The sequence below is a fragment of the Spodoptera frugiperda genome, chromosome 1 (assembly GCF_023101765.2).
Source record: "Spodoptera frugiperda isolate SF20-4 chromosome 1, AGI-APGP_CSIRO_Sfru_2.0, whole genome shotgun sequence".
Classification (NCBI taxonomy): Eukaryota; Metazoa; Arthropoda; class Insecta; order Lepidoptera; family Noctuidae; genus Spodoptera; species Spodoptera frugiperda.
The window spans coordinates 77,879-100,492 of NC_064212.1; the positions used below are offsets into that span (position 1 = coordinate 77,879).

The following is a 22,614-nucleotide window of genomic DNA, read 5'->3' on the forward strand; positions in this document are numbered from 1 at the left end:
TTAATTACACCAGACTTAAGAATCCTTTAAATGGTTTTTTGTGGTACGGTATCTGCGCGCATATTGCCAGTGGAACGCATCCTTGACATAATTGCACAGAGCTGAAAGTTGGCATAGATGTAGTAAACACATGATCATAAACAAAACGTCTAAAATCCCCATCGATTCCACTTTTGCTAAAAATAACTATTCAAGACCAAAATTACGGTGTTTTTCATTTTTCTCGAAAACGGTAAGTTTTATCGTTAAAAATATGTTGGAGACAGTTGTAGATCATACAATTTTGTACAAAAATCATCACTTCTACTCTAACAACTTAAGCGCCGTATTCATGGTAAACATTTGTTTAGCAACAAAGTTGAATCAACGTGTTGCGGAGTTGCTGTCAACATGTTGCTGGCAACACTGCGTGGACAGCATCATGTTGACGAGCTTAAACATAGTTGCTAGCAACATTCTCGCCGCTCATCAACAATGTTTAGCAACTGTTGCTAAACAAATGTTTACCATGAATACGGGGCTTAACCATCCGTGAGATATCGCGGTTTTAATTAACATCTATTTTAGCAAAACAACGCATGCGTAGCTCCCTTTGTATGGGTTTAGGAGGCTAAAGGCGATAAGACAAATGGATTACGTCGTGGTGGAAACATCGACAGGCAGGGCATTGGCCATGAGAGGACACGTCCAAAGGACATGGGGAATAATTCAATAAAATACATATTTATTATTTGTAGTGCACCCAGTTTAGAAATGTCATGAATATCTCGCGTGACTAATAGCGATTTGGTTTTATTTTATGGTTTTATTTATTTCATTTGAAATGGTGTATCATTCGTGCTGCGCCCCTCATTAGTAACAAAATAGAATGTTGCATTGGTCACGCGCGCTGGACACAATGGCGAGTGATGTTCGCGCAGCAAGCAATCAGCGCGGCGCCGTCACTCGGCCGCGCAGCATGCTGCACCGCGCGCGCCTGCTGCTGCTGGCGACTGCTGCCGCCGTCTCCGCCGCACTCTCTGCTGGACACAACCTGCGAGATACACTCCCAACGAATTGTGGCTCCGCCAGTTTCGGTATGCTTATAATTATAGAGTAGTACTATTTTAATAATATCAATAAGTTGCTGATAATAATATCATGTCTACCTCTCAAAATGGATGTAGGAATAGGTCCCGTGGTACTAAGGAGCTTCTCCTCATTGCATTGTCCATTTGGCAACAGGTTCGTAAATCTCACAAAATTTGTCCACATGCTGGATAGGATATAAGAAGGCCTACAACTCCGTGCCACATACATCATGGGGGTACTGGAGCTGTACAAAGTCGATACAGCTGTACGTGCCGTCCCGATGTCATGTGTGAGGCAATGGAGAAATTCGAATCCAATTATCCAAGATGTAATAACACATCGGGTTATATAGGTTAGCATTACACGTGTATGTATACTTATATGTATATATTTCTTACTGCTACTACAACGATGAGCCCATTAGGATAGAGCGTGGTATATTCCAGGGTGATAGTTTGAGTCCATTGTAGTTTTACTTAACCCTGAATCCTCTAAGCACTTTGCTTGAGGATTAGGGTACAGGTTGGGTATGTTAGAAGCGTTAGGCATTGATGTAGCTGTCATGAAGCAATCGTTGCGGGAGCGTTTCTTTGGCCGCCTGAAGAAAGTTCTCAATAGCCTTTTATCAGGTGGTAACAAAGTGCGCGCTTACAAAGGTTGGGTCATGCCAGTACTGATGTACTCTTTTGGCATACTCAAGTGGACTCAAACGGAACTGGACGCCCTGGACAGAAAAGTCCATAAATTGCAGACTGATCATTGGATGCATCAGGCATTATTCAACGGTAATGAGGCTACAAATTCCGCGTAAATGTGGTTTCTTTAATGTCAAAACCCTCACAACAGTGAAGTGTGCAGTCTCCGTAAATATTTTCAAAATGGAGGTATGCATCGAGGTGTTGTCGTATTGGACAAAGGTCTCACTCCGATCTCTTTGGCTAACGCGGACTGGAGAGAGCCTATAATATTGTCTGCCTATAATATTATAATTACAGATGGCGGTTTGTCGTTCTACGTGGAGGACTAAGGGGGAGGCCTTTGTTCAGTAGTGGACGTCTCTCAGCTGATGATGAAGATGATTATGAGAATATTGTCGGATCAGAGATCGGAGAATATTGTCATATAATTCCAGGTTGTTCTCACTTAGCTAACGGAGAGTACTTGCATGGATACAATTCCGTAGGATTGTTCATCAGCAACTTTGAAGTACAAACTTGTTGAATCTAAAGTGCCATATTATAAATATCGGCTACAAAAGCTGACCATAAGCAACCGCTGCCCTCGTGAGTCGAAGGCATAAAGGATGAATGCTTCAAACCGTGAAAACATAAATTTTGTATTTACTTATTAGTTGTTTTCGATTCTATAAAGTAGAAGTTACCCATACCAGGGGAACTGCCATCGATTTGTGGGAAATGGTTGTGCTAATATTGAACGTGACCACGTTTGCATGGCCTTGAATGCAGTCTCTTGCATTATGATAATAATTAGATGATATGATAATACACGTAGCTTTAGTAAATACGAACCACGGTAGTAGTAGTAACTTTCTACGATTACATTAATGTACACCAACTATGGCAGTCCCATTACAAACGTAGTATATATACTATATATCACTAAACTATCACTATTACTATTATATAGCCGCTATGTGCCTTTGTGTGACGCAGGCACGCCGACGGGGACCGCGCAGCGACTGATCGAGACGCAGCTCAAGCCCGGGGTGGCCGACTGGAATATCGTAGTGCCCGTGAGTCGAGTGCCACCATTGTACATACTAGAGTACGGCCGCGTTGTATAACCTACTTGTTGGCTACAGATGCCGCCGGCGTGCGAGAATGCCGAGGTGACCGGCGTCGACATGACTGTATGCGATTCTGACGCGGCGCCCGAAGTCACTATGAGCGACGCTTTGACGGCGCGGGTGCACCGCACAGGCCAGCTCGCCGACTTCGCAGCCGTCAACGTTACCGTCCACTGCATCCCGCCCGCGGCGAGCAAGAGCCCCACCACCGCACCCGCCCCCCCCGCACCGACCACACCGCCTGCTCCTCCGTCCACCACGGACGCTAGGTCTACTTATGAGATGTTTTCAGATGAACTGATTTCAAATGAGGAGATCCCTAACGAGACCCCGCCTAACTATTTCATGGACTACGACTTAACATCGAATGAGTTGATGACACCGACGACGGCTGCACCGACCACAGCGACACCACCACTGCCAGAGGCCACCACGCTGCAATTCGAAACAACGTCTACAACAGAACTGGTCACAACTACACGAAAAAAAAAGATTCGACCCAAGGTTAAAAAACCACGTACACTTAAAGTTACGATAAAAATAGCACCAATGAAGCATGATGTTAAGGAAAAGGATGGGGTACTGAAGTCTGTCGGTGCAGAGCCTTTATCTCATAAAGACAAGCCAGACCAAGAAGTGTCGTTCCAGAGCTCCGAATATCCATCGTACATGGAGACCCCGCCGCGGTTCGCAGTAGATCCTCCGGCCCGCCACAAGCGGCGCCACCGGCACGGGCCCCGGCCGCCGCGCGCGCCGCGCTGGCTCGCCGAGCGGCCCGCGCCCTACGACACTGCGCTGTACGGCGCGGTGATGTCTCCGTACTCAGTGCTCGGCTCCACCAGACTACTTGGGCCGCGGCTATTGTACTGGCTGCGTCACAGGCCTACCGTGTTTTTAAGTCACTATTAAGTATTTTTAATAAATGTTCATATTAAAATTCAGTGCGATTCTCTGCTGTTTGTAATATTGCAGTTTTATCAAAATACTTGTGTAGTCTTTTAACCAATTTTGAAAAGAATTTGATTTGTTGACCACGGGATGCTTCTGCAAAAATTTTGTAAAATCATTACGAATTTAGAAGTACATAGTTCCGTAAGCTAAGGTAAATAATAATATAGATATTCAATAGAGACCGCACTAGAGCGTGTTTAGGTGTCGTGGTGGCACTTGAGGTGGCTGTAGTCCTTCTGTTTAACCCCTGACGCAAAAAGAGGGGTGTTATAAGTTTGACGTGTCTGTCTGTCTGTGGCATCATAACTCCCGAACGCATGCAGTGATTTCAATCTAGTTTTTTTTATATTAAAGATGACTTATGTGCGAGTGTTCTTAGACATGTTTAGTGATAACCTGCCCTACCTATAAAAAGTATGAAATAAATAATAAAATTAAAAAAACCCTGACACAACAACTTAAGTAATTCCCCTTTAAAAAGTAAATAGTAATAAAATAATAAGTTGTGTCGGGGGTTTTTTAAATATTTAATTTAATTCTTTGTTCCCTTACAAATTCGGGGATGTTTGCCACCACTGTTTGGCATCGTAGTTACAATTAAATGATATCGTTTGGTCTTCTCATTTACTTTGTCGGTAAGGTTTCGAGAAACATATCTTCATACTACTAATTATATAAGAAGAATGTTTAATCAGTATGTCTCGCTCGCACACAATCATGTTGGGTGAAACAGCATGCATATTTGCCACACGAGTGGTACGACCTTTAAACCTTCCAAAAAATAGCGTAAGTACTCCTTTTTTAAAGGCCGGCGACGCACCTGTGGCTTCTCTAGTGTTGCGGGTGTTAGGTGACCAGGCTGGTCAACACCTCGTTTGCCCCCCTATACCATATATATAAAAATAGAGATAATTTGAATGAAATTTTAGTTTTGTACTACCGAGAATCATAATTACTCATAAGATTTATTACATAGGAGTTACTTACCCTCTTCGGAGTTCAATAAAAGTACGTATTTGAAAATGAAAAGTTTCCTAATAATAAATAACCCTTCAGTGATGTCTTGTTAGGTAGCCAAATGTAACATAATGTGGTACCTTTGGTTTTGATTGGTAATTAGATATTATTTTATTATGCAAGCTATTTTTTGTTTTTATTTTCGAAGTGCACAGATTTACCGCTGGTGTATTGGCGATGGTGCGGCGCCACGCTCTGAACAGATGAACACCTTACCACGCTTGGCGGAATGTTTGGGAAACATAGTAAACAATGTTCTTGGTAATGTTCCTCAATTAGTCACGCGAAATCTTTACAGGTGGTCATTACCACACGACGACTCGACTACGAACTAATTTTCAAAACATGATTGAGTAAATTAATTGTGGTTCGTAGTGACATGTGAAGGCAATTAGTACTGAGCGCTAAATAGCGCGCGCGCACCGCGGCGGGGACTAGCATGGAGCCGCCTGCGCCCGCGCACACGCTACTGCTGCTGGCTTGTGTAGGCGCCGCGCTCCTCGAGGCCGCGCGCGCGCAGGAGCACTGTGACACCAAGCAGTTCGGTGAGGGTTGTGTACAAGTACCTAATTATAAATAAAGTAAAACAGGATACGTACCTTCGTATATAAAGGCTACTAGGTGTATTGTAAACGTTGTTGTGAATGCAATGTTAACTTTGAATACCTAGGAGAGACATCGGAGAATGAGTACAAGCTGGGCGAGCAGCGCATGGCGGCCGGCGAGCTCTTCCGGGAGGTCACCGACACTGGCGTAAGTTGAGCCCTTCACCTATAGCCAAATTGTAGAATATTCTGGGACTTCATTAGTAAAGTAACTCGATACATTTTGACTAATTATGTTAATTATAAAAGGTATCGGTGTTTCCGCGACATTTTGAAAGTTATCTTGTATTTTTATTTATTGCTATATTAATTATTAGATGATGAAACTGCAACAAGTGTCGATGTGTTCGACAGGCTTGTAGCGATGCCGAAACAGTCGGCATGACAGTGTCGGCTTGTGACTCGGACCAGGCGCCGAGGGTGTACCTGAGGGAGGCGCGCGGCGTGGTGGTGCGCGAGGGGCACTTGGGTAGTGCGGCCTCCGTGCACACGACGGTCTTCTGTGCCGCAGGCCCTAAAGTAGCAGCAGGCGAGTCTCTGCAGCCAGGACAGCCATTGTCAACTGAAGAGGAAGGAGGCAGTTTTGAAACAACGACTACGCCGATGCAGCCTGCATCGACCCCGCCGCCTGCATCGACCCCGTCGCCTGCATCGACCCCGCCGCCTGCATCGACCCCGTCGCCTGCATCGACCCCGCCGCCTGCATCGACCCCGTCGCCTGCATCGACCCCGCCGCCTGCATCGACCCCGTCGCCTGCATCGACCCCGCCGCCTGCGTCGACCCCGCCGCCTGCATCGACCCCGTCGCCTGCATCGACCCCGCCGCCTGCGTCGACCCCGCCGCCTGCATCGACCCCGTCGCCTGCATCGACCCCGCCGCCTGCATCGACCCCGTCGCCTGCATCGACCCCGCCGCCTGCGTCGACCCCGTCGCCTGCTTCGACCGCACCGCCATCTGAAAGAGAATACAAGTCAATGATTTCAACATCTACAGAACCATTATCAGTTCAGCATGTTGAGTCTCGATTTTCTTTAAATGATCAATTAAAATTACCACGTCTTCCATTGAGCCAGTCACCAGGGCTCCAGGATGTACGGAAGCCCCACGGACCACCATCACTGGGGCAGGCCAACACTGCTCCGTTTTCAATTTTAGAACCACCTTTGAAACATAGGATAAAACACCCTTCATTTATTAATGGTTCGCCAGCTTGGCTTAAAAAAAAAACGTTTTCTCCTCCCGAAACAATTCCACGCTTACCTAGATTGCCACTAGGTCAATGGAATGTCCATCAAACACCAGCGTGGCTGCAACAACCAATGAGACCTGTACCTTCACCATGGTTAAATCGACGATCAAATTTTCATTGGGACACACGACAATTTATGCCAAGACATCGTAACAAGCACCCAAGAGGTTATGTTTCGCAGGATGGTCACCCTGGATCAACTTATGGTGACGTTGTCTCTTTATATTGTTCTGACCTTCGCCCGAGTACCAAATTCCCTAAAACTGCACCTTTTATACATTATCGTAGCATGAGGCGGCCGAAGTGGACTCAGTCAAATATTTGGAGCAAAGATTCTGCTACAGTGATATATGAACATCCCTCGCTTATGCCAATCAAACACGTATCCTATAACCAACTGGAAAATATACCATCGACACATGAACCACATCCAGCTCTGTTAAAACAATGGCAATATACTCATACGATACAACCACAGATACGCCGTACACCATTGTTATTGCAAGACAAAAATAATCTATGCGGTACATGTTCCTGTTGTGGATCTACTCACTTCGTTGTAGATGGCGACACGTGGTTGTCAGAGCTATGCCCACAATGTCATGCAGGTGACGGTGTCCGATGGCTGCCAGATTCCATTGTGAATGTTGATTCACGGGGATCATATCTATGGCCAAGTCTGTACATCGCGCGATGGAAGTTGCCAAACCTACCTCAACTGTTACGATTTCCATCGGTTTATAGAATAGAATTTTCTGATTTGTCTTCATCTAAATTGTTGAATCGTTTTCCGTTACCAGCGTCACAACCATCCCTTGTAGTGGAGCGGCTGTCATGGTGCCTGAAATGTCTTCCCGTGAAAACTAGTGAAGCGCAGTATCACCTGTGCTCCCGGCACAGGGTGTAGACACTGCTTGACGACCTCTGTCATCCACGGCCCGTAGTAACGCCCGCGACTCATCATGTATGGTCTAGGAACTTCTTGTCACCACCGTTGCTATCACACCCAACTTACCGCGACTTGACACATGTTATCCGGCCTCGAAAGGGCTTAATGTGAGTACAAGGGTTTAATTTTAATATATAAGGTCAGTGTAAGCGTCATCAGTTTGTTGGGCCAATAAAATGTTTTCAAAACAATTTCATTATTTTTACCAGAATCCTAACAAGAAGAAGGTTTTCAATTTTGCTGTATTTTTGTTACGCGATCATTATCATAATTTTGATTTTGAATGTGCGAACCACATTAATATTACGAAATAGTTAATAAAGTCTGTTAATAAATCACGCGCTTCGCCTCCTCCTTAGCTAGCATGACTGCTTCGCTGAAAAAGGAGACGGCATCCCAATCCCCCTTGCTCCGCACCATGGCCTGAAGGAATGCCAGACCACCACGGATGCGAGAGGTCGCCGTCGCCAACCACGTTCCTGAGGACTCGGCGGTGCTCAGCCCATGCAGGGTACACTGCAACTCCCGATACTCCCGCGTTTGGTAAGCAACAGTGTCAGGCGGTAGGTGATAGGCAATAACAGAGAGCCCAAAGAGCTGACCCCCTGCCGTGGTCACTAGTGAGGCAGTGACAAACCGAGGAAGCTGAATGCTACGACTGTGCTTAACGATACCTGTCGTATGTGACACGATAAAATTTCAATAATGAAGATGACAAAACCTAGTCAAATGCTGGCGATGGCAGTAGGACGCAGAGGGGGGGAGGGGGGCTACACGGCAGGACGGGGCTCGGCTGATTGCGTCCGCAGCGTCACAATGCGCTATTGTTGAGAAACAGAAATAAATACAAGCACAAAAGACGACGTTTTCTTGCTATAATGAGCACGGCGCGGAAGCAAATAGTTTTGTGTCGCGCGTTGCATTCTGCCCGTGTCGCGAGTCAGGTTCGCGTCACTGCGTCACACGCCGAGTGATGTCGCGAGCGAGCGCCAGCGACAGAGCAATTATAGTCTGACAGTAATCGCGCCAACACCTTTACAGTCAGTCGCTCACACCGCACATATTTATCCTACATACTCTATGGTTGACGTTTATAGAATGCCCTAAGGCATTAAGTCCGCCATTCACTGTTATTTGTGTGAAGAAGAAATAACTTAATGAATAATATACTTAGTACAGTATGTATTCATGATAAAGTGTAACCCTCAGTTGTGTGACCTATGCAGGGATGCACGGATCATGGGTACAATATTTAACTTGTATTGGAATGCACGGTAAAATAATTCTTCTATAATAATCAATTCTTATCGGACCTACGTATTTAACGTGAAGGTGAGAAGTTTACGTTATAACGTACTGTAGAATGATATTAAGTTCCTAAAAGGATAGTACTTACAACACAGTTTGCCTGGCAAGGCCAAAATATCGCAATTTTTTTTTTAAACAAAGTAACTATTACCGTGATGCATGCTTTAGATTAGCGAAGGATACAAACAGACACACTAAACAAATTACTCTACTTTATATCTATTTGTATTACTCCTCGCCACACAACACCCCGCCCCCAGCCGACCTGCTTGCTACCAAGTACCACCACACAACACCCCGCCCCCAGCCGACCTGCTTGCTACCAAGTACCACCACACAACACCCCGCCCCCAGCCGACCTGCTTGCTACCAAGTACCACCACACAACACCCCGCCCCCAGCCGACCTGCTTGCTACCAAGTACCACCACACAACACCCCGCCCCCAGCCGACCTGCTTGCTACCAAGTACCACCACACAACACCCCGCCCCCAGCCGACCTGCTTGCTACCAAGTACCACCACACAACACCCCGCCCCCAGCCGACCTGCTTGCTACCAAGCACCACCACACAACACCCCGCCCCCAGCCGACCTGCTTGCTACCAAGTACCACCACACAACACCCCGCCCCCAGCCGACCTGCTTGCTACCAAGTACCACCACACAACACCCCGCCCCCAGCCGACCTGCTTGCTACCAAGTACCACCACACAACACCCCGCCCCCAGCCGACCTGCTTGCTACCAAGCACCACCACACAACACCCCGCCCCCAGCCGACCTGCTTGCTACCAAGTACCACCACACAACACCCCGCCCCCAGCCGACCTGCTTGCTACCAAGTACCACCACACAACACCCCGCCCCCAGCCGACCTGCTTGCTACCAAGTACCACCACACAACACCCCGCCCCCAGCCGACCTGCTTGCTACCAAGTACCACCACACAACACCCCGCCCCCAGCCGACCTGCTTGCTACCAAGTACCACCACACAACACCCCGCCCCCAGCCGACCTGCTTGCTACCAAGTACCACCACACAACACCCCGCCCCCAGCCGACCTGCTTGCTACCAAGCACCACCACACAACACCCCGCCCCCATCCGACCTGCTTGCTACCAAGTACCACCACACAACACCCCGCCCCCAGCCGACCTGCTTGCTACCAAGTACCACCACACAACACCCCGCCCCCAGCCGACCTGCTTGCTACCAAGTACCACCACACAACACCCCGCCCCCAGCCGACCTGCTTGCTACCAAGTACCACCACACAACACCCCGCCCCCAGCCGACCTGCTTGCTACCAAGTACCACCACACAACACCCCGCCCCCAGCCGACCTGCTTGCTACCAAGTACCACCACACAACACCCCGCCCCCAGCCGACCTGCTTGCTACCAAGTACCACCACACAACACCCCGCCCCCAGCCGACCTGCTTGCTACCAAGTACCACCACACAACACCCCGCCCCCAGCCGACCTGCTTGCTACCAAGTACCACCACACAACACCCCGCCCCCAGCCGACCTGCTTGCTACCAAGTACCACCACACAACACCCCGCCCCCAGCCGACCTGCTTGCTACCAAGTACCACCACACAACACCCCGCCCCCAGCCGACCTGCTTGCTACCAAGTACCACCACACAACACCCCGCCCCCAGCCGACCTGCTTGCTACCAAGCACCACCACACAACACCCCGCCCCCAGCCGACCTGCTTGCTACCAAGTACCACCACACAACACCCCGCCCCCAGCCGACCTGCTTGCTACCAAGTACCACCACACAACACCCCGCCCCCAGCCGACCTGCTTGCTACCAAGTACCACCACACAACACCCCGCCCCCAGCCGACCTGCTTGCTACCAAGCACCACCACACAACACCCCGCCCCCAGCCGACCTGCTTGCTACCAAGTACCACCACACAACACCCCGCCCCCAGCCGACCTGCTTGCTACCAAGTACCACCACACAACACCCCGCCCCCAGCCGACCTGCTTGCTACCAAGTACCACCACACAACACCCCGCCCCCAGCCGACCTGCTTGCTACCAAGTACCACCACACAACACCCCGCCCCCAGCCGACCTGCTTGCTACCAAGTACCACCACACAACACCCCGCCCCCAGCCGACCTGCTTGCTACCAAGTACCACCACACAACACCCCGCCCCCAGCCGACCTGCTTGCTACCAAGTACCACCACACAACACCCCGCCCCCAGCCGACCTGCTTGCTACCAAGCACCACCACACAACACCCCGCCCCCAGCCGACCTGCTTGCTACCAAGTACCACCACACAACCACTTTCAAAAAGTTGTCTTTGAGAACGTATCACTTTGCTTGCACTCTCAGTGAAAAGAAAAACTATCATTGTACAAGACTGTCGTATAGTTTCGTATGCACTGAACATGCTGCAAGGTGGCCACCGCTCTGTACTTAGTTCTCACACACTGCCAGCGAGCTCAGCTGCAGTCTGGGCAGCAGTTTTTTAATTTTTGGCATAATAATTAAAAGAGAACGAAGTTAATGACTTCATTCATCAAAGGAAAGGACATGGCTAAACCAAAGTATGGACGTCGTAACCCGTACAAATAAATATTGTATAAATATGGTACCTAGCAATAAATAAAGCCGCATAATTAAAAATTGATATTTTGTAATTAAGAAGGTCCAGAAACTTGGCATATCTGCGCAATCCTGAAAATAAAGTAGCGTTCCTACGTCAAACAACGTTACAAAAACTTCAAACTACATAACATTGCTGTGAACTTTTACCAAGGCGTTTTGATGTACCTGAGCCGAAAGTTATTCATATAATTATGAGGTAGATAGGTAAACAATTCTGCTTATACTAGATAATGAACACAAAGTAACCAAGGACAGACAAAATATATAATAAGATTGTGCAATCTTATACAAAATATATATTTTGTGTCGATCAAAACATTTACAATTATTTGGTTTCAGAAAAAAGTCATTATATTACCGTTATTAAAAATTGATGTTCGTTTAATTATTTCGATTTGATTTTCGGGGAAACTAATGTCCTAATAATAGCTTGCAGTACCTACTTCCGTGTTGTCATGTCAAACCACAACAGAAAAAAATCAATTATGAAACTTATTTTTTGTTAATTTTTGTTCACCAAGTTATAAGAATTAGTTAAACACAAAATAATTCATAAGTGAATATTTAAATGATACGGGTTAGCGTAAAATTCGTATTCTTGTTATTATGCCTGGGTCAGTCATTTAGCCATCTCCTTTGGCGCGCGATGGCCCGAGGAGCAGATTAACGAGGTTCTTCCTGAGTGGCTGGCTGCGGGCGGCCGTGGCGAGGCCTGCAGCGCCCATTACGAGGACACAAAGCGACCGCGCGACCTGCCGGATAATTATGTAGACTCGATTGTTTAGTGCATTTAATGGTTTCATGTCCCACAAGTTGTGTGGTGCCCGGTCCTACAACTGCTGGGGCGGGAGTCATTTATGAGTTTAACAAGCGACTGGTACACAAGACCAATCTACGGAAATTAGAATTTACTATTTTATAAAGTAATAGCTCAGCGTTTGGTCGCTGTTCTCCTGGTGTAAGTGATGATGCTGCCTACGCGGGAGTACGCCTGCCCATTAGCAGCCTATTCACTCGTCGACTGCGAGCTTGCACCTCAAGGGCGACGCGCCGTAAGCACGCTGGTAGCTAGCGGTAGTCACATTGGAAACAACGCCGTGCCGGAGCAGAGACGTAGCCGTGCTCGTTAAGGTGTTTGACCTTAATTGTGTTGTAAATAAACACGCGCCGCGCCGCGACAGTGCGGGCGGCGGCGGCGGCGGCGGCGTGCGCGGGTGCGATTAGCTCGGCTAATTAACGTTATTCAATATTTGTTTGCAACGAAAAGGTTCATTACCACGCGCCCGGCCCGCCGTCCTCGTCGCTCGGCGTCTCGACGTCGTCCTAAGTAAATAAAGGAATTACGAGAGCGCCACACAAACAAACAGACAGGAAACAGATGAGTTTTTCTTATCGTCAGCTGTTAGCGACACACTTGGCGACACTGTAGAGATGCTGAGTAGAGTGAGCCCTGTCGTTGTGATATACAGCCATCTGTGCGGGTTCTAGCAATATATATTTACTGGATACAAATCTATCGCATATCCTACCTGCCCCCCCTCCCCCCACACACACAGGGGGCCGGTCACTCGTCACACGAGCAGCTGCAGCTGGTGTCGTGTCGCTGTGTCAATGTTATCGAGTTTCAAAGACTACCACTTGTGTTCATGTTCGCGGTAATTAGTTGAATGTTAGCACCGCCGCGCGACCTGTCGGATATTGTAGGTATCAGCCTCTTACCATACATGTACATTATATAGCTATGTAAATAAGGCGGAACATATCGCCAAATTGATTTTCATTGCTTTATTGTGGTAAACTAAATGTTTCACTGCACTTCAAATAATAATTAGGTCTAAAAGCAATTGAAACGAATGGTTTGTAGTACAGGTAGGTTTTTAGTAGTAGTCCGCCATGTCGAGTCACTCCATGGCGCACGCAGGTAGAGGTGCCGCTGTGAGTGCAGCTCGGCCTCTTGCTGAGAGGATGAACCCTCCGACGACACGTCTTTATTTAAATGTAACCCTTTAAAAACTTGATGGTCCTATAACTGCATAATATTTTTTTTGTGTCTTCAAGGTACCAAAAGTCATATTTTGATACCATCATGTTTGAATCAGACAATATGGCGGTGAAGGCGCGGTTTTCTAAAATAAGTATTAAATGCAATCATTGGGGAGCATCACTTTTATTTTATACAAGTGGTGCGTGGCGGAGTATAAGTATCTGCCCTGCTGAGGTAGCAGGCTAGATAGCTATTACACGTAAGGGGAGAGTAGAGGAAGGCAGAACCCATAAGTACTTATAAAAGGAATGTTAACAATAACTTAGGTTAGGGTTGTCCTGAGGATGTTATACTTAATTTGATCTCACTCATAAAACTTTCAAAAAGTTACTCAGAAAAATGCAGCAATGTGATGAAAAATAGAGGAACCAGTAAAACCTGTATAAAACGTATTTTACATGCAAGTACCGTACAGCAGGCGTGGGCGCGGAAAATCATTGGAAGCGCATCTGTGCGATTACAATGCAATAGAGATTTTTCACGTGAATACAGCGGATTATACCCGGCCAGATATAGACGATACTCGAGAGAAATTCCCTTGACGCTCGTAAACGAGCTAAAACATCCCATCGCACAAGTCAAAATCGACCTTGTTTCTGTTGGCACTAAGTACAATTCGGATATCATACGATTGGAGATGTAAAGAAAAGTGTGAAAACAAAGCTTAGACCCGAGCTGGGAGGCACTTAACGCTGCCAGCTCGGCGAGTGAATTATTCGCGACGCCAAATGCTTCGCTCGCTTACTGCCGGGAGCGCCGCCGCCCCGCGCCCGCACCGACTGCTGCTGTCTGAACGCTGCAAAGTTTAATTATAATTCCGATGTTGAAGTCATCATTATATTACGCAGTGCGTGACACCAGGCGACTAGCGCGGTAGCGGGTATGTAGACTGCACGGTTGGTGCAGTGGCTAGGCAACCGTCCGCGCAATGTGGAGCGGGTTCAATTCCCGCACGGAGCAACTCTTCGTATGACCCACAAATTATTGTTTCGGGTCTGGATGTAATGTGTATGTAAAATTGTATGTTTTTAAACGCACCCTCGATACAGGAGAAAATACAAATGAGGGGCGACGTTTAAAAAAACCGGCCAAGTGCGAGTCGGACTCGCTCATGAAGGGTTCCGTAACAGAAAGTAGATAACATAATATAAAAGTTGTAAAATGACTTGGTTTTACATAGTGTTTGTATGAACGACAAAGTTATATTTGCGGTTTTTAAAAATGTTTTATTTCTTAAAAACTAATAATGATATCTCGTTCAAACCAATTTTCGTTGTTAGTTTCCATTGAAATCTACCGCGTATATTTTTTTCAGTTTTCTCACTCTCTTATTTTAAAAGTTAGAGGGGGGGTGACACATTCTTCCACTTTGGAAGCGTCTAACTTTCAAACGATTGATTTTGACGAAAAGTGGTTTTAGGAACCTTACTGTCTTTTTTAAAGTCCTATCCATAGATATCCATCACGGATATGTAAGCTGAAAAAAATTTTTTTTTGAATCAGTTCCATGTATGGAGTGCTTTAATTTTTAAATTTATTAATTTTTATTCAAAATTCTAATAGCGGTTACCGAAATACACCATCTTACAAAGTTTCAACTATGTAGGCCCAACAGTTTCGGAAATAAATGGCTGTGACATACGGACAGACGGAAGGACGGACGGACGGACGGACGGACAGACAGACATGACGAATCTATAAGGGTTCTATTTTTTGCCATTTGGCTACGGAACCCTAAAAACAAACAAGGTGTAAGGTTTGCTCCTATAAACTGCAGCGATGTCTTCCAGAACAGTTGTAAAACAATTGTGGCGACACTGACAAGTGACAGATGACAGATGACAGAAGTCGCACATAGACTATCGACGAGCAAATCAATGGATGACGTCACAAATATCCTGCATCGCACATATGAAGTTTACATGCGAATTAACACGGATTGAAAATCCCAACGAACAACAGTTGGGCAGAAAGCCCGCCAGGCACGATCACCTCGCCTGGTCGGAGGATCCTCCTTTTCTTAGGGAACTTTACACTCTGTTCCCTAAAGTGGTGACCCCGACGTGATTGAAACCAACCTTCACGGAGCAGATCAGCACCGTCATCCTTATCGCCATCTCCCTCACCCATCACTTCTCCGCTGAGCGGTAATCAAGTCGCAGCCAACCAGCATCCTCGGCCTCAACAGGGACCACCACACGCTACATCGAAGATATGCAGCCTGGTTCTTCCCTACGGCCTCATCAGCGTCTAGGCACAGCACTCTGCACACGGTCTGAGGACGTCTTCCTCCCGTCAATGCAGACGCCAGCCACTACGCACCTACCCTCGCAGCATCTATTCCCCGACTCACCGTGGGACACTGCGAGCTTCACTACTCCGACTCACTGGAGTATCACCCTGCACCGCTCACCCGACTCACTGGGCATTCAGCGGCACAGTTCCGACTCACTGGAACTAGGGACATTCTACACTGGCTCTGGCACCGCTCATCTCAAGCATCGACAGCCGTCTCAACAGGATCGACCTCCGGTCTTGGGGGGGAGTGATGTGGCGACACTGACAAGTGACAGATGACAGATGACAGAAGTCGCACATAGACTATCGACGAGCAAATCAATGGATGACGTCACAAATATCCTGCATCGCACATATGAAGTTTACATGCGAATTAACACGGATAGAAAATCCCAACGAACAACAGTTGGGCAGAAAGCCCGCCAGGCATGATCACCTCGCCTGGTCGGAGGATCCTCCTTTGCTTAGGGAACTTTACTCGCTGTTCCTGTGTAAACAATGTATGTCTAAAAACTCGTCAGGAACAAACGTAATCTCTTTTTAAAATAATTTCCACAAGGAAGAGGAACAAAGGTCCCGGCCGCCGGCCGCGAATCAATTAATTCTTTGATTACCCGCGTTTTTCCAATCTTTCCTGCCCGTCCCCGTCCCCTTGCTTGGTGCCCCCGCGCCCCTATATTACACCACAATGAACATTTTAATCGGCCCATTAATAAGAACGACTGTACCTACACAGACTCCACACTAAAGCGACAATCTGAAGAGCCGCAAAAGAAAATCAATCGAGTATAAAGTTGGTGGGATAATACATAACGCCGTGTGTTGCAGTGTGCAGCTGCATGCAGGTACATGATGCAGTTGTTTGTGGTACTGCAGCAGCAGTCACTGGAACACGCTAAACAACATGCCGATGTAGGAGACAATCGTACTACAGACTAAATGATGGCCACGTTATTGTTTATAAGAACTTTGTTACAGTACCCAACATCGCAACAAGCCGCGGCTGACAAGTAGTGAACGACAAACGGCAGCTATTTTGAGAGTTAACCAAGTCACAAGTTGTACAGTTTCACTTGTTTGATCTCGTTAAGTAGACTCTAGTGCTGGTAGTCCCGAGTGCCGAGTCGACTGCCCACCGCGCCGCCGTGTGTTGCATTGCTCAACGCTGCAACGTGCAGCTGCAGTTACCTACACTAGGTACATACGTGCACTCAGCCCTCGTGCTTATATCCACCATTAGCGCAGTAGTTGGGCGACTGGCCACAGTGCAACGTGTATCAGGTTCGTTTCTCGCTCGGTACCACTACCTGCGCGATCCACTAATTGGTTTTCCGCGTCAATGTGTGAGTGCGTGTATGTGGAACATGTTGTAAACACAAACATAACAAATATGAAGTTGTTACCACGTCACAGGAGGAGGGGCCGAGTGTCTGCCACCTCATGTACAGTGAGTGTGGGTGCCAGGTACCCGCGGCGTTGAGTTATGGCTCAATTATACCCGCGGCGGCGCGTGTGCTCGTGTGGTCACGCGACCATGGGACCCTCGATAGGGAACCTGCACATGGCGTGTAATCTCAAAGAGTGAGCACCTTCTATTTAATTAAGGAGCAGGCTGCGATGGAACAACACTGATCACTTGCGGCGACGTTGCCTGCGCTGTGTGGCGCGGACAGCTGCAGCAGACACGGCACGCACTATAATGAACTAAATAATACAAGTGTGCGAGCGCCGGCAGCGGTAGTTTTAATATAAAGCGGCTTAGGAGTCCGCCGCATGAATATTTAACAAATGCGGCCCTTTGTCCTTACTCTAATGAAAACATGGCCCGGTAATAGGTATTTCAAGATTACTTTATTTTCATAGTTCCAACGGTAAAGCGTCCAGTAACGAGAGTATCTGGGGAGTGGTGACTGTGACACACTGCATTATACATATACAGGTCGCCCAGCTAGCTGGCTCGTGTGGCGTCGGGCCGCGGTTTGCCTGGCACTGGGTGCACGGGCGCCGCACAGCGCTTCGCTTGCGGCCGATAAATCGTTCGCTCACCTAAAGGCATTCCTCTTAGATTGCAGGCGCCGGAATGTCGCCTAATTGTTATCTCCTTCCAGGCGCAGTCACCCTCCCTACACGCCTGTACATATATCACATACGGCATGACTGTTAATGTGAAAATTGGTTTAAATAAGTAGTCGGTACTCGTCAGCTCGATCGTCGACAAGTACTTCAATATTGAGACCAAAACATGCAGTAAACAAGAGAAGGACGGAGTACCTAGGTACATGATAATTATATTTATTCATTAATCAGCATTCTGAATTTTATATTTAAACCATCTTGTTAATAAAATTAAAAATTTAAAACCAGGCACCGGCACCTACCTGTGTATCTTTTGGTGTTGCCGGTGTCCATGGGCGGCGCTGGTCGCGTACCATCAGGTGACCTGTCTGCTCCCTATTCCATAAAAAAACAAAGGTAATAATATAAAACCGCGTGCGTGTGCCGTGGAGCCCCGTTGTGGTAGGTATTGTCTACCACTGTACTGGGGATTCTGTACAAAAGTGTTTACAAACACAAGTATCACACAGATAGTATTTAGTCTAATAACATTTTTCATGACAAAGTAGTGTGCTGCGGCGTGTGTGTGTGTGTGTGTGTGTGTGTGTGTGTGTGTGTGAGAGAGAGAGTGTGTGTGTGTTTCATTTAATAATTGATATGAAACATAGCGGTATGGCATGAGCACAGAGATTATTAAATAATACAGATTGTTCACAACAATTGTTACTGATGTGTACTACGGTATCTCACCAAATATAAATCTTAATAGGAAAAAGTGGTGCTGGAATCAGCTCAGTAGTTAATAGCAGTAATTTGTCGGAGCTAATCTACGGCGACATTAATCACTGGCGCTCCAACTCGCGCTGACTCGCTGTGTCGGTGCGAAGTCAGAGCACAGTCCAGCACTTGGGCGTCACGGCACGGGCCAGGCGATGGCCACGTATCGACGGGAACTGTATGTACAACACACGTAAAATTATTATCAAATCCAGAAGTTTGGTCAAAAGAATAAACATGTTAGTAATGTAATCGGCCAAGCGAGAGATGTCGTAGGCCAACTAAATTATTACTACGTATTCTATCGACATCCAAAATGTTTGTAGATTTGTTACTCTCCGGATACTAGACAATCGCTTGCTACATGGCGTGCGTCGTTTCGCGCACGTGTCGGACTATGTGCCTATGTACATAATTCAATGTAATTACTATTACCTCGCTATCGATTGCATTCCATGTGATTCCCTGATACACAGTGAACTGGTTATTGTCATAATTTCTCTCTCTATACGAAGTACTCCAATTCTGCGCGCAACAGTTACCTTCCTGTGTTGGAATTAAATGTTCGCTGATAGTAGGAATTTTCCACAATATGTATCCAATTATCCGTGCGACCTGTGGGAGGCTGCACAGGTTAGACCATTTCAATCAGTAAGCTCTCACAAACTTTCTCATTCATAAACATTATTATAGAGAAGATTAATTTAAAAGCGAACTAGTTTGTAAATTTGTGGATCGTATTATATAAGAGAAAGTATTTTTTTATGGAATAAGCCGGTAAACGAGCTGACGGATCACCTGATGGTAAGCAATCGCCGCCGCTCATGGTCACATGAAACACTACAGGCGTTACAAGTGCGTTGCCAGCCTTTTGGGGGTTATGAATTTAAGGGTTGTTGGGGAATCGGGGATCGGGAAGGGGAGTATTATTGGGCGGAGGCCCAATGAAACGGTACTCAGACGATAAACGATACCCTCCGGTAACCTCACTCAGACGACGAAACACAACGAAAGCGTTATTTCACGTCGGTTTTCTGTGAGGCCGTAGTATCACTCCGGTCGAGCTGGCCTATTCGTGCCGAAGCATGGCTATCTCACACTTAACATATATAAATGATGTAAATATTTTAGGAAGTCATGTACCGCGGACATCTTATGTTAGAACTCACTCTGGTCGGGTATACGATACAAGTTCAGCAGTGGGGAAGATGTATCATGTTGCACCATGGCCTGCGAACTGCGGTCGATTGCTACTAGATGGCGCGCCGTGCCGAAATATTACGGGACTTCCATCGCATTGTGAGCTAGAGACACACTACCGCTTCGTTGTATTTTCCTTTTTTTTATGTAACACGTCGTTAAACGAGCAGACGTATTACCTGATGGTAAACAATCGCCGCCGCCCATGGACACTTGAAACACCTGAGGCGTTACAAGTGCGTTGCCGGCTTTTTGGGGGTTCGGAATTTAAGGGTTGTTGTTCGGGAATCGGGGATTGGGAATGGGGGAATTGGGCCTCCGGTAACCTCACTCACAAAACGAAACACAACACAAGCGTAATTTAGTATATTTATCAGTGACCCGGTGTTGCGTTGAGAATGCTGTTTCTTTAACTAGAGGTTTATAAATGCATGAATAGTGAAACGCTCGCGTTCTTTTTAGTTGCTGTTTCTAGAGGAACCTGTGACGCACATATGAGGCGCAGTATTTACATTGTAAGTATTATTATTGTTACACTAGCGTCCGCAGCACGCGGCCACTCCACTCGTTCTGCAGCTGGGAATGATGTAGACATTAAACGTAATTATGTTGGAGTATAATAAAAGTGTTCGGTTTATTTTCATATTTTAAGGAATAAAGATGATCAAGGCGTTATAGGATTTACATCGGCCCCCAGAGCCAGATTAATGACGTAATAAAAAGTTGACGTGACGCCGACGCTGTGGGCTATTTTGGCTATCATCAAAGTTTTTTATTACACCGTAAAGTCCGACGTTTTTAAATATCTTTATGAGTAAATACTTATTTTAAAATTAATCTCATTGCTTTACGGACATTTTAAAATAACAATATAAGAAGTTGTAGCACCGGAGTGTTTCGGAGTATTTATAAAGTATAAGAATGTTGTAGAAAATATTATTATGAAATGAAGTTATTGTTCAAAGTGAAAAGAGATGGTGAATATAAATATTAGATGCGGAGAGTTTAGCTCGGATAGTAAAGCGATGAGCAGGAGCACCATCAAATATTTACAGCTTCGTGCTTGTTCAGGGAATAAACGAAATCTTTTCACTCATTTTTTCCGAATAATTTTCACGGTTCCTTAGCTGAAAATCTTTAAAACGTCTTCCCAAGGGAGAACCAAAACCGTGCTATAGGACTTAGAACATATTTATAGTCTATTGTAAGTAACGGAGCAAGGAGCAGTAATGGCCGCCAAGTCACCAACTGTAGAACAATTATCAGCCACGTTACATCCGCGTAGACAACGCGTCACATATTATACACGTAATTTTAAAATCAATTGAGAATCACTGATCAATTGAGAACACAAAGACTAAGACTGAAGTACGAAGTAATAAGTAAATAGTAAGTCTATGTTTCATCATTAGTGATGTATCTGTAGTAGTCTGTGCGAAAGGTACGCAGGTGTAGCACTTTTGTAGTGAATACGTTACATTTCATTAGCAGGGCAGTGCATGACTAATGGCCGCCATTGTCGGTAAGGAAGTGGCGAGAGGGACGACGACGGATGAGTGGCCATCACTCAGCGGATAACGTCGCGCCCTCTACCGGCCGAGGTGCGCAGTGTGCGTGCACGTGGGAATATTCACTAACACATCCACTATACGGACACAGATTGACGTCGTAGCACGTCGTAAAACGTCGTAGCATGATGTAGCACGTCGTAGAATGTCGTAGCATGACGTAGCACGTCGTAGAACGTCGTAGCATGTCGTAGAACGTCGTAGCATGACGTAGCACGTCGTAGCATGATGTAGCACGTCGTAGAACGTCGTAGCATGACGTAGCACGTCGTAGAACGCCGTAGCATGATGTATCACGTCGTAGCATGACGTAGCACGTCGTAGCACGTCGTAGCATGACGTAGCACGTCGTAGAAGGTCGTAGTATGACGTAGCACGTCGTAAATCGCTCGTAGCTAAATACTACGTCACTAGTTGTGAAAAATATAATGAAAAAAATAAGACATTTATGTAAAATAATTTTAATTGACTACAATATCATGGACATTATTTAGAATTCAAATTTACGTGAGGATTAAACATAATCCTTTCACATTTCGGGGTTATGTCGATACGAATGGGTAACGGTACGGAACGGGAATGAGAACGTTATGACGTAAGCTAAACTTACATTCACTATATTTAGAGCACTATCTAAAGTGTTGCGTCGATCTCTAAATAAATAAATAAGTTTTGAATATACAAAAGCCTGTTGTGGCCACTTGAACAAAAAGCCATAAAATGTAGCGGCTCATAAATAATGATGTGGTATTTATAAAGACGAGCCGCGACGTGGCGCTGAACACGCGCCGCCGCATATTCATTGCGCATAATCTGTCGCTAAGTGATAGCGCATGAATATTTAAAGTTATGCACTCGCTTACTGTAGCGGGCGCGAGCCAAGTGCCCGCCACGACATCTACCAGTACCGCACCATACACACTCCGAGTACTGACAGGAATGTAGGTGACATCTCGGCGTCAAAATTGAATTGAATTGTTCATCATTTACGAGTTATTTTATGTCCAAGAACTTTTGAAAAGCATACGACTCAAGTAGGACAGGTTTGTCATATACGCGGTGGGGAGTTGTT

At 46.4% G+C, this 22,614-nt stretch overlaps 3 protein-coding genes across 3 annotated transcripts; all 3 read left to right on the forward strand.

The window, feature by feature from the left end:
• The first annotated feature begins 291 nt into the window (after positions 1-291).
• Positions 292-4,798, forward strand: LOC118273712 (mucin-5AC). Its single transcript, XM_035590811.2, has 3 exons — positions 292-1,076; positions 2,745-2,824; positions 2,894-4,798. The coding sequence occupies exons 1-3, from the start codon at positions 869-871 to the stop codon at positions 3,785-3,787; spliced, it is 1,182 nt and encodes a 393-aa protein (XP_035446704.2). The 5' UTR covers positions 292-868; the 3' UTR covers positions 3,788-4,798.
• A 421-nt stretch (positions 4,799-5,219) lies between these two features.
• On the forward strand, positions 5,220-7,917 carry LOC118273291 (uncharacterized). Its single transcript, XM_035590189.2, has 3 exons — positions 5,220-5,391; positions 5,517-5,599; positions 5,806-7,917. The coding sequence occupies exons 1-3, from the start codon at positions 5,286-5,288 to the stop codon at positions 7,606-7,608; spliced, it is 1,992 nt and encodes a 663-aa protein (XP_035446082.2). The 5' UTR covers positions 5,220-5,285; the 3' UTR covers positions 7,609-7,917.
• A 181-nt stretch (positions 7,918-8,098) lies between these two features.
• LOC126910974 (cell surface glycoprotein 1-like) lies at positions 8,099-11,412 on the forward strand. The gene is made up of 2 exons (XM_050695658.1): positions 8,099-8,193; positions 9,219-11,412. The coding sequence occupies exons 1-2, from the start codon at positions 8,099-8,101 to the stop codon at positions 11,410-11,412; spliced, it is 2,289 nt and encodes a 762-aa protein (XP_050551615.1).
• The last annotated feature ends 11,202 nt before the right edge of the window (positions 11,413-22,614 follow it).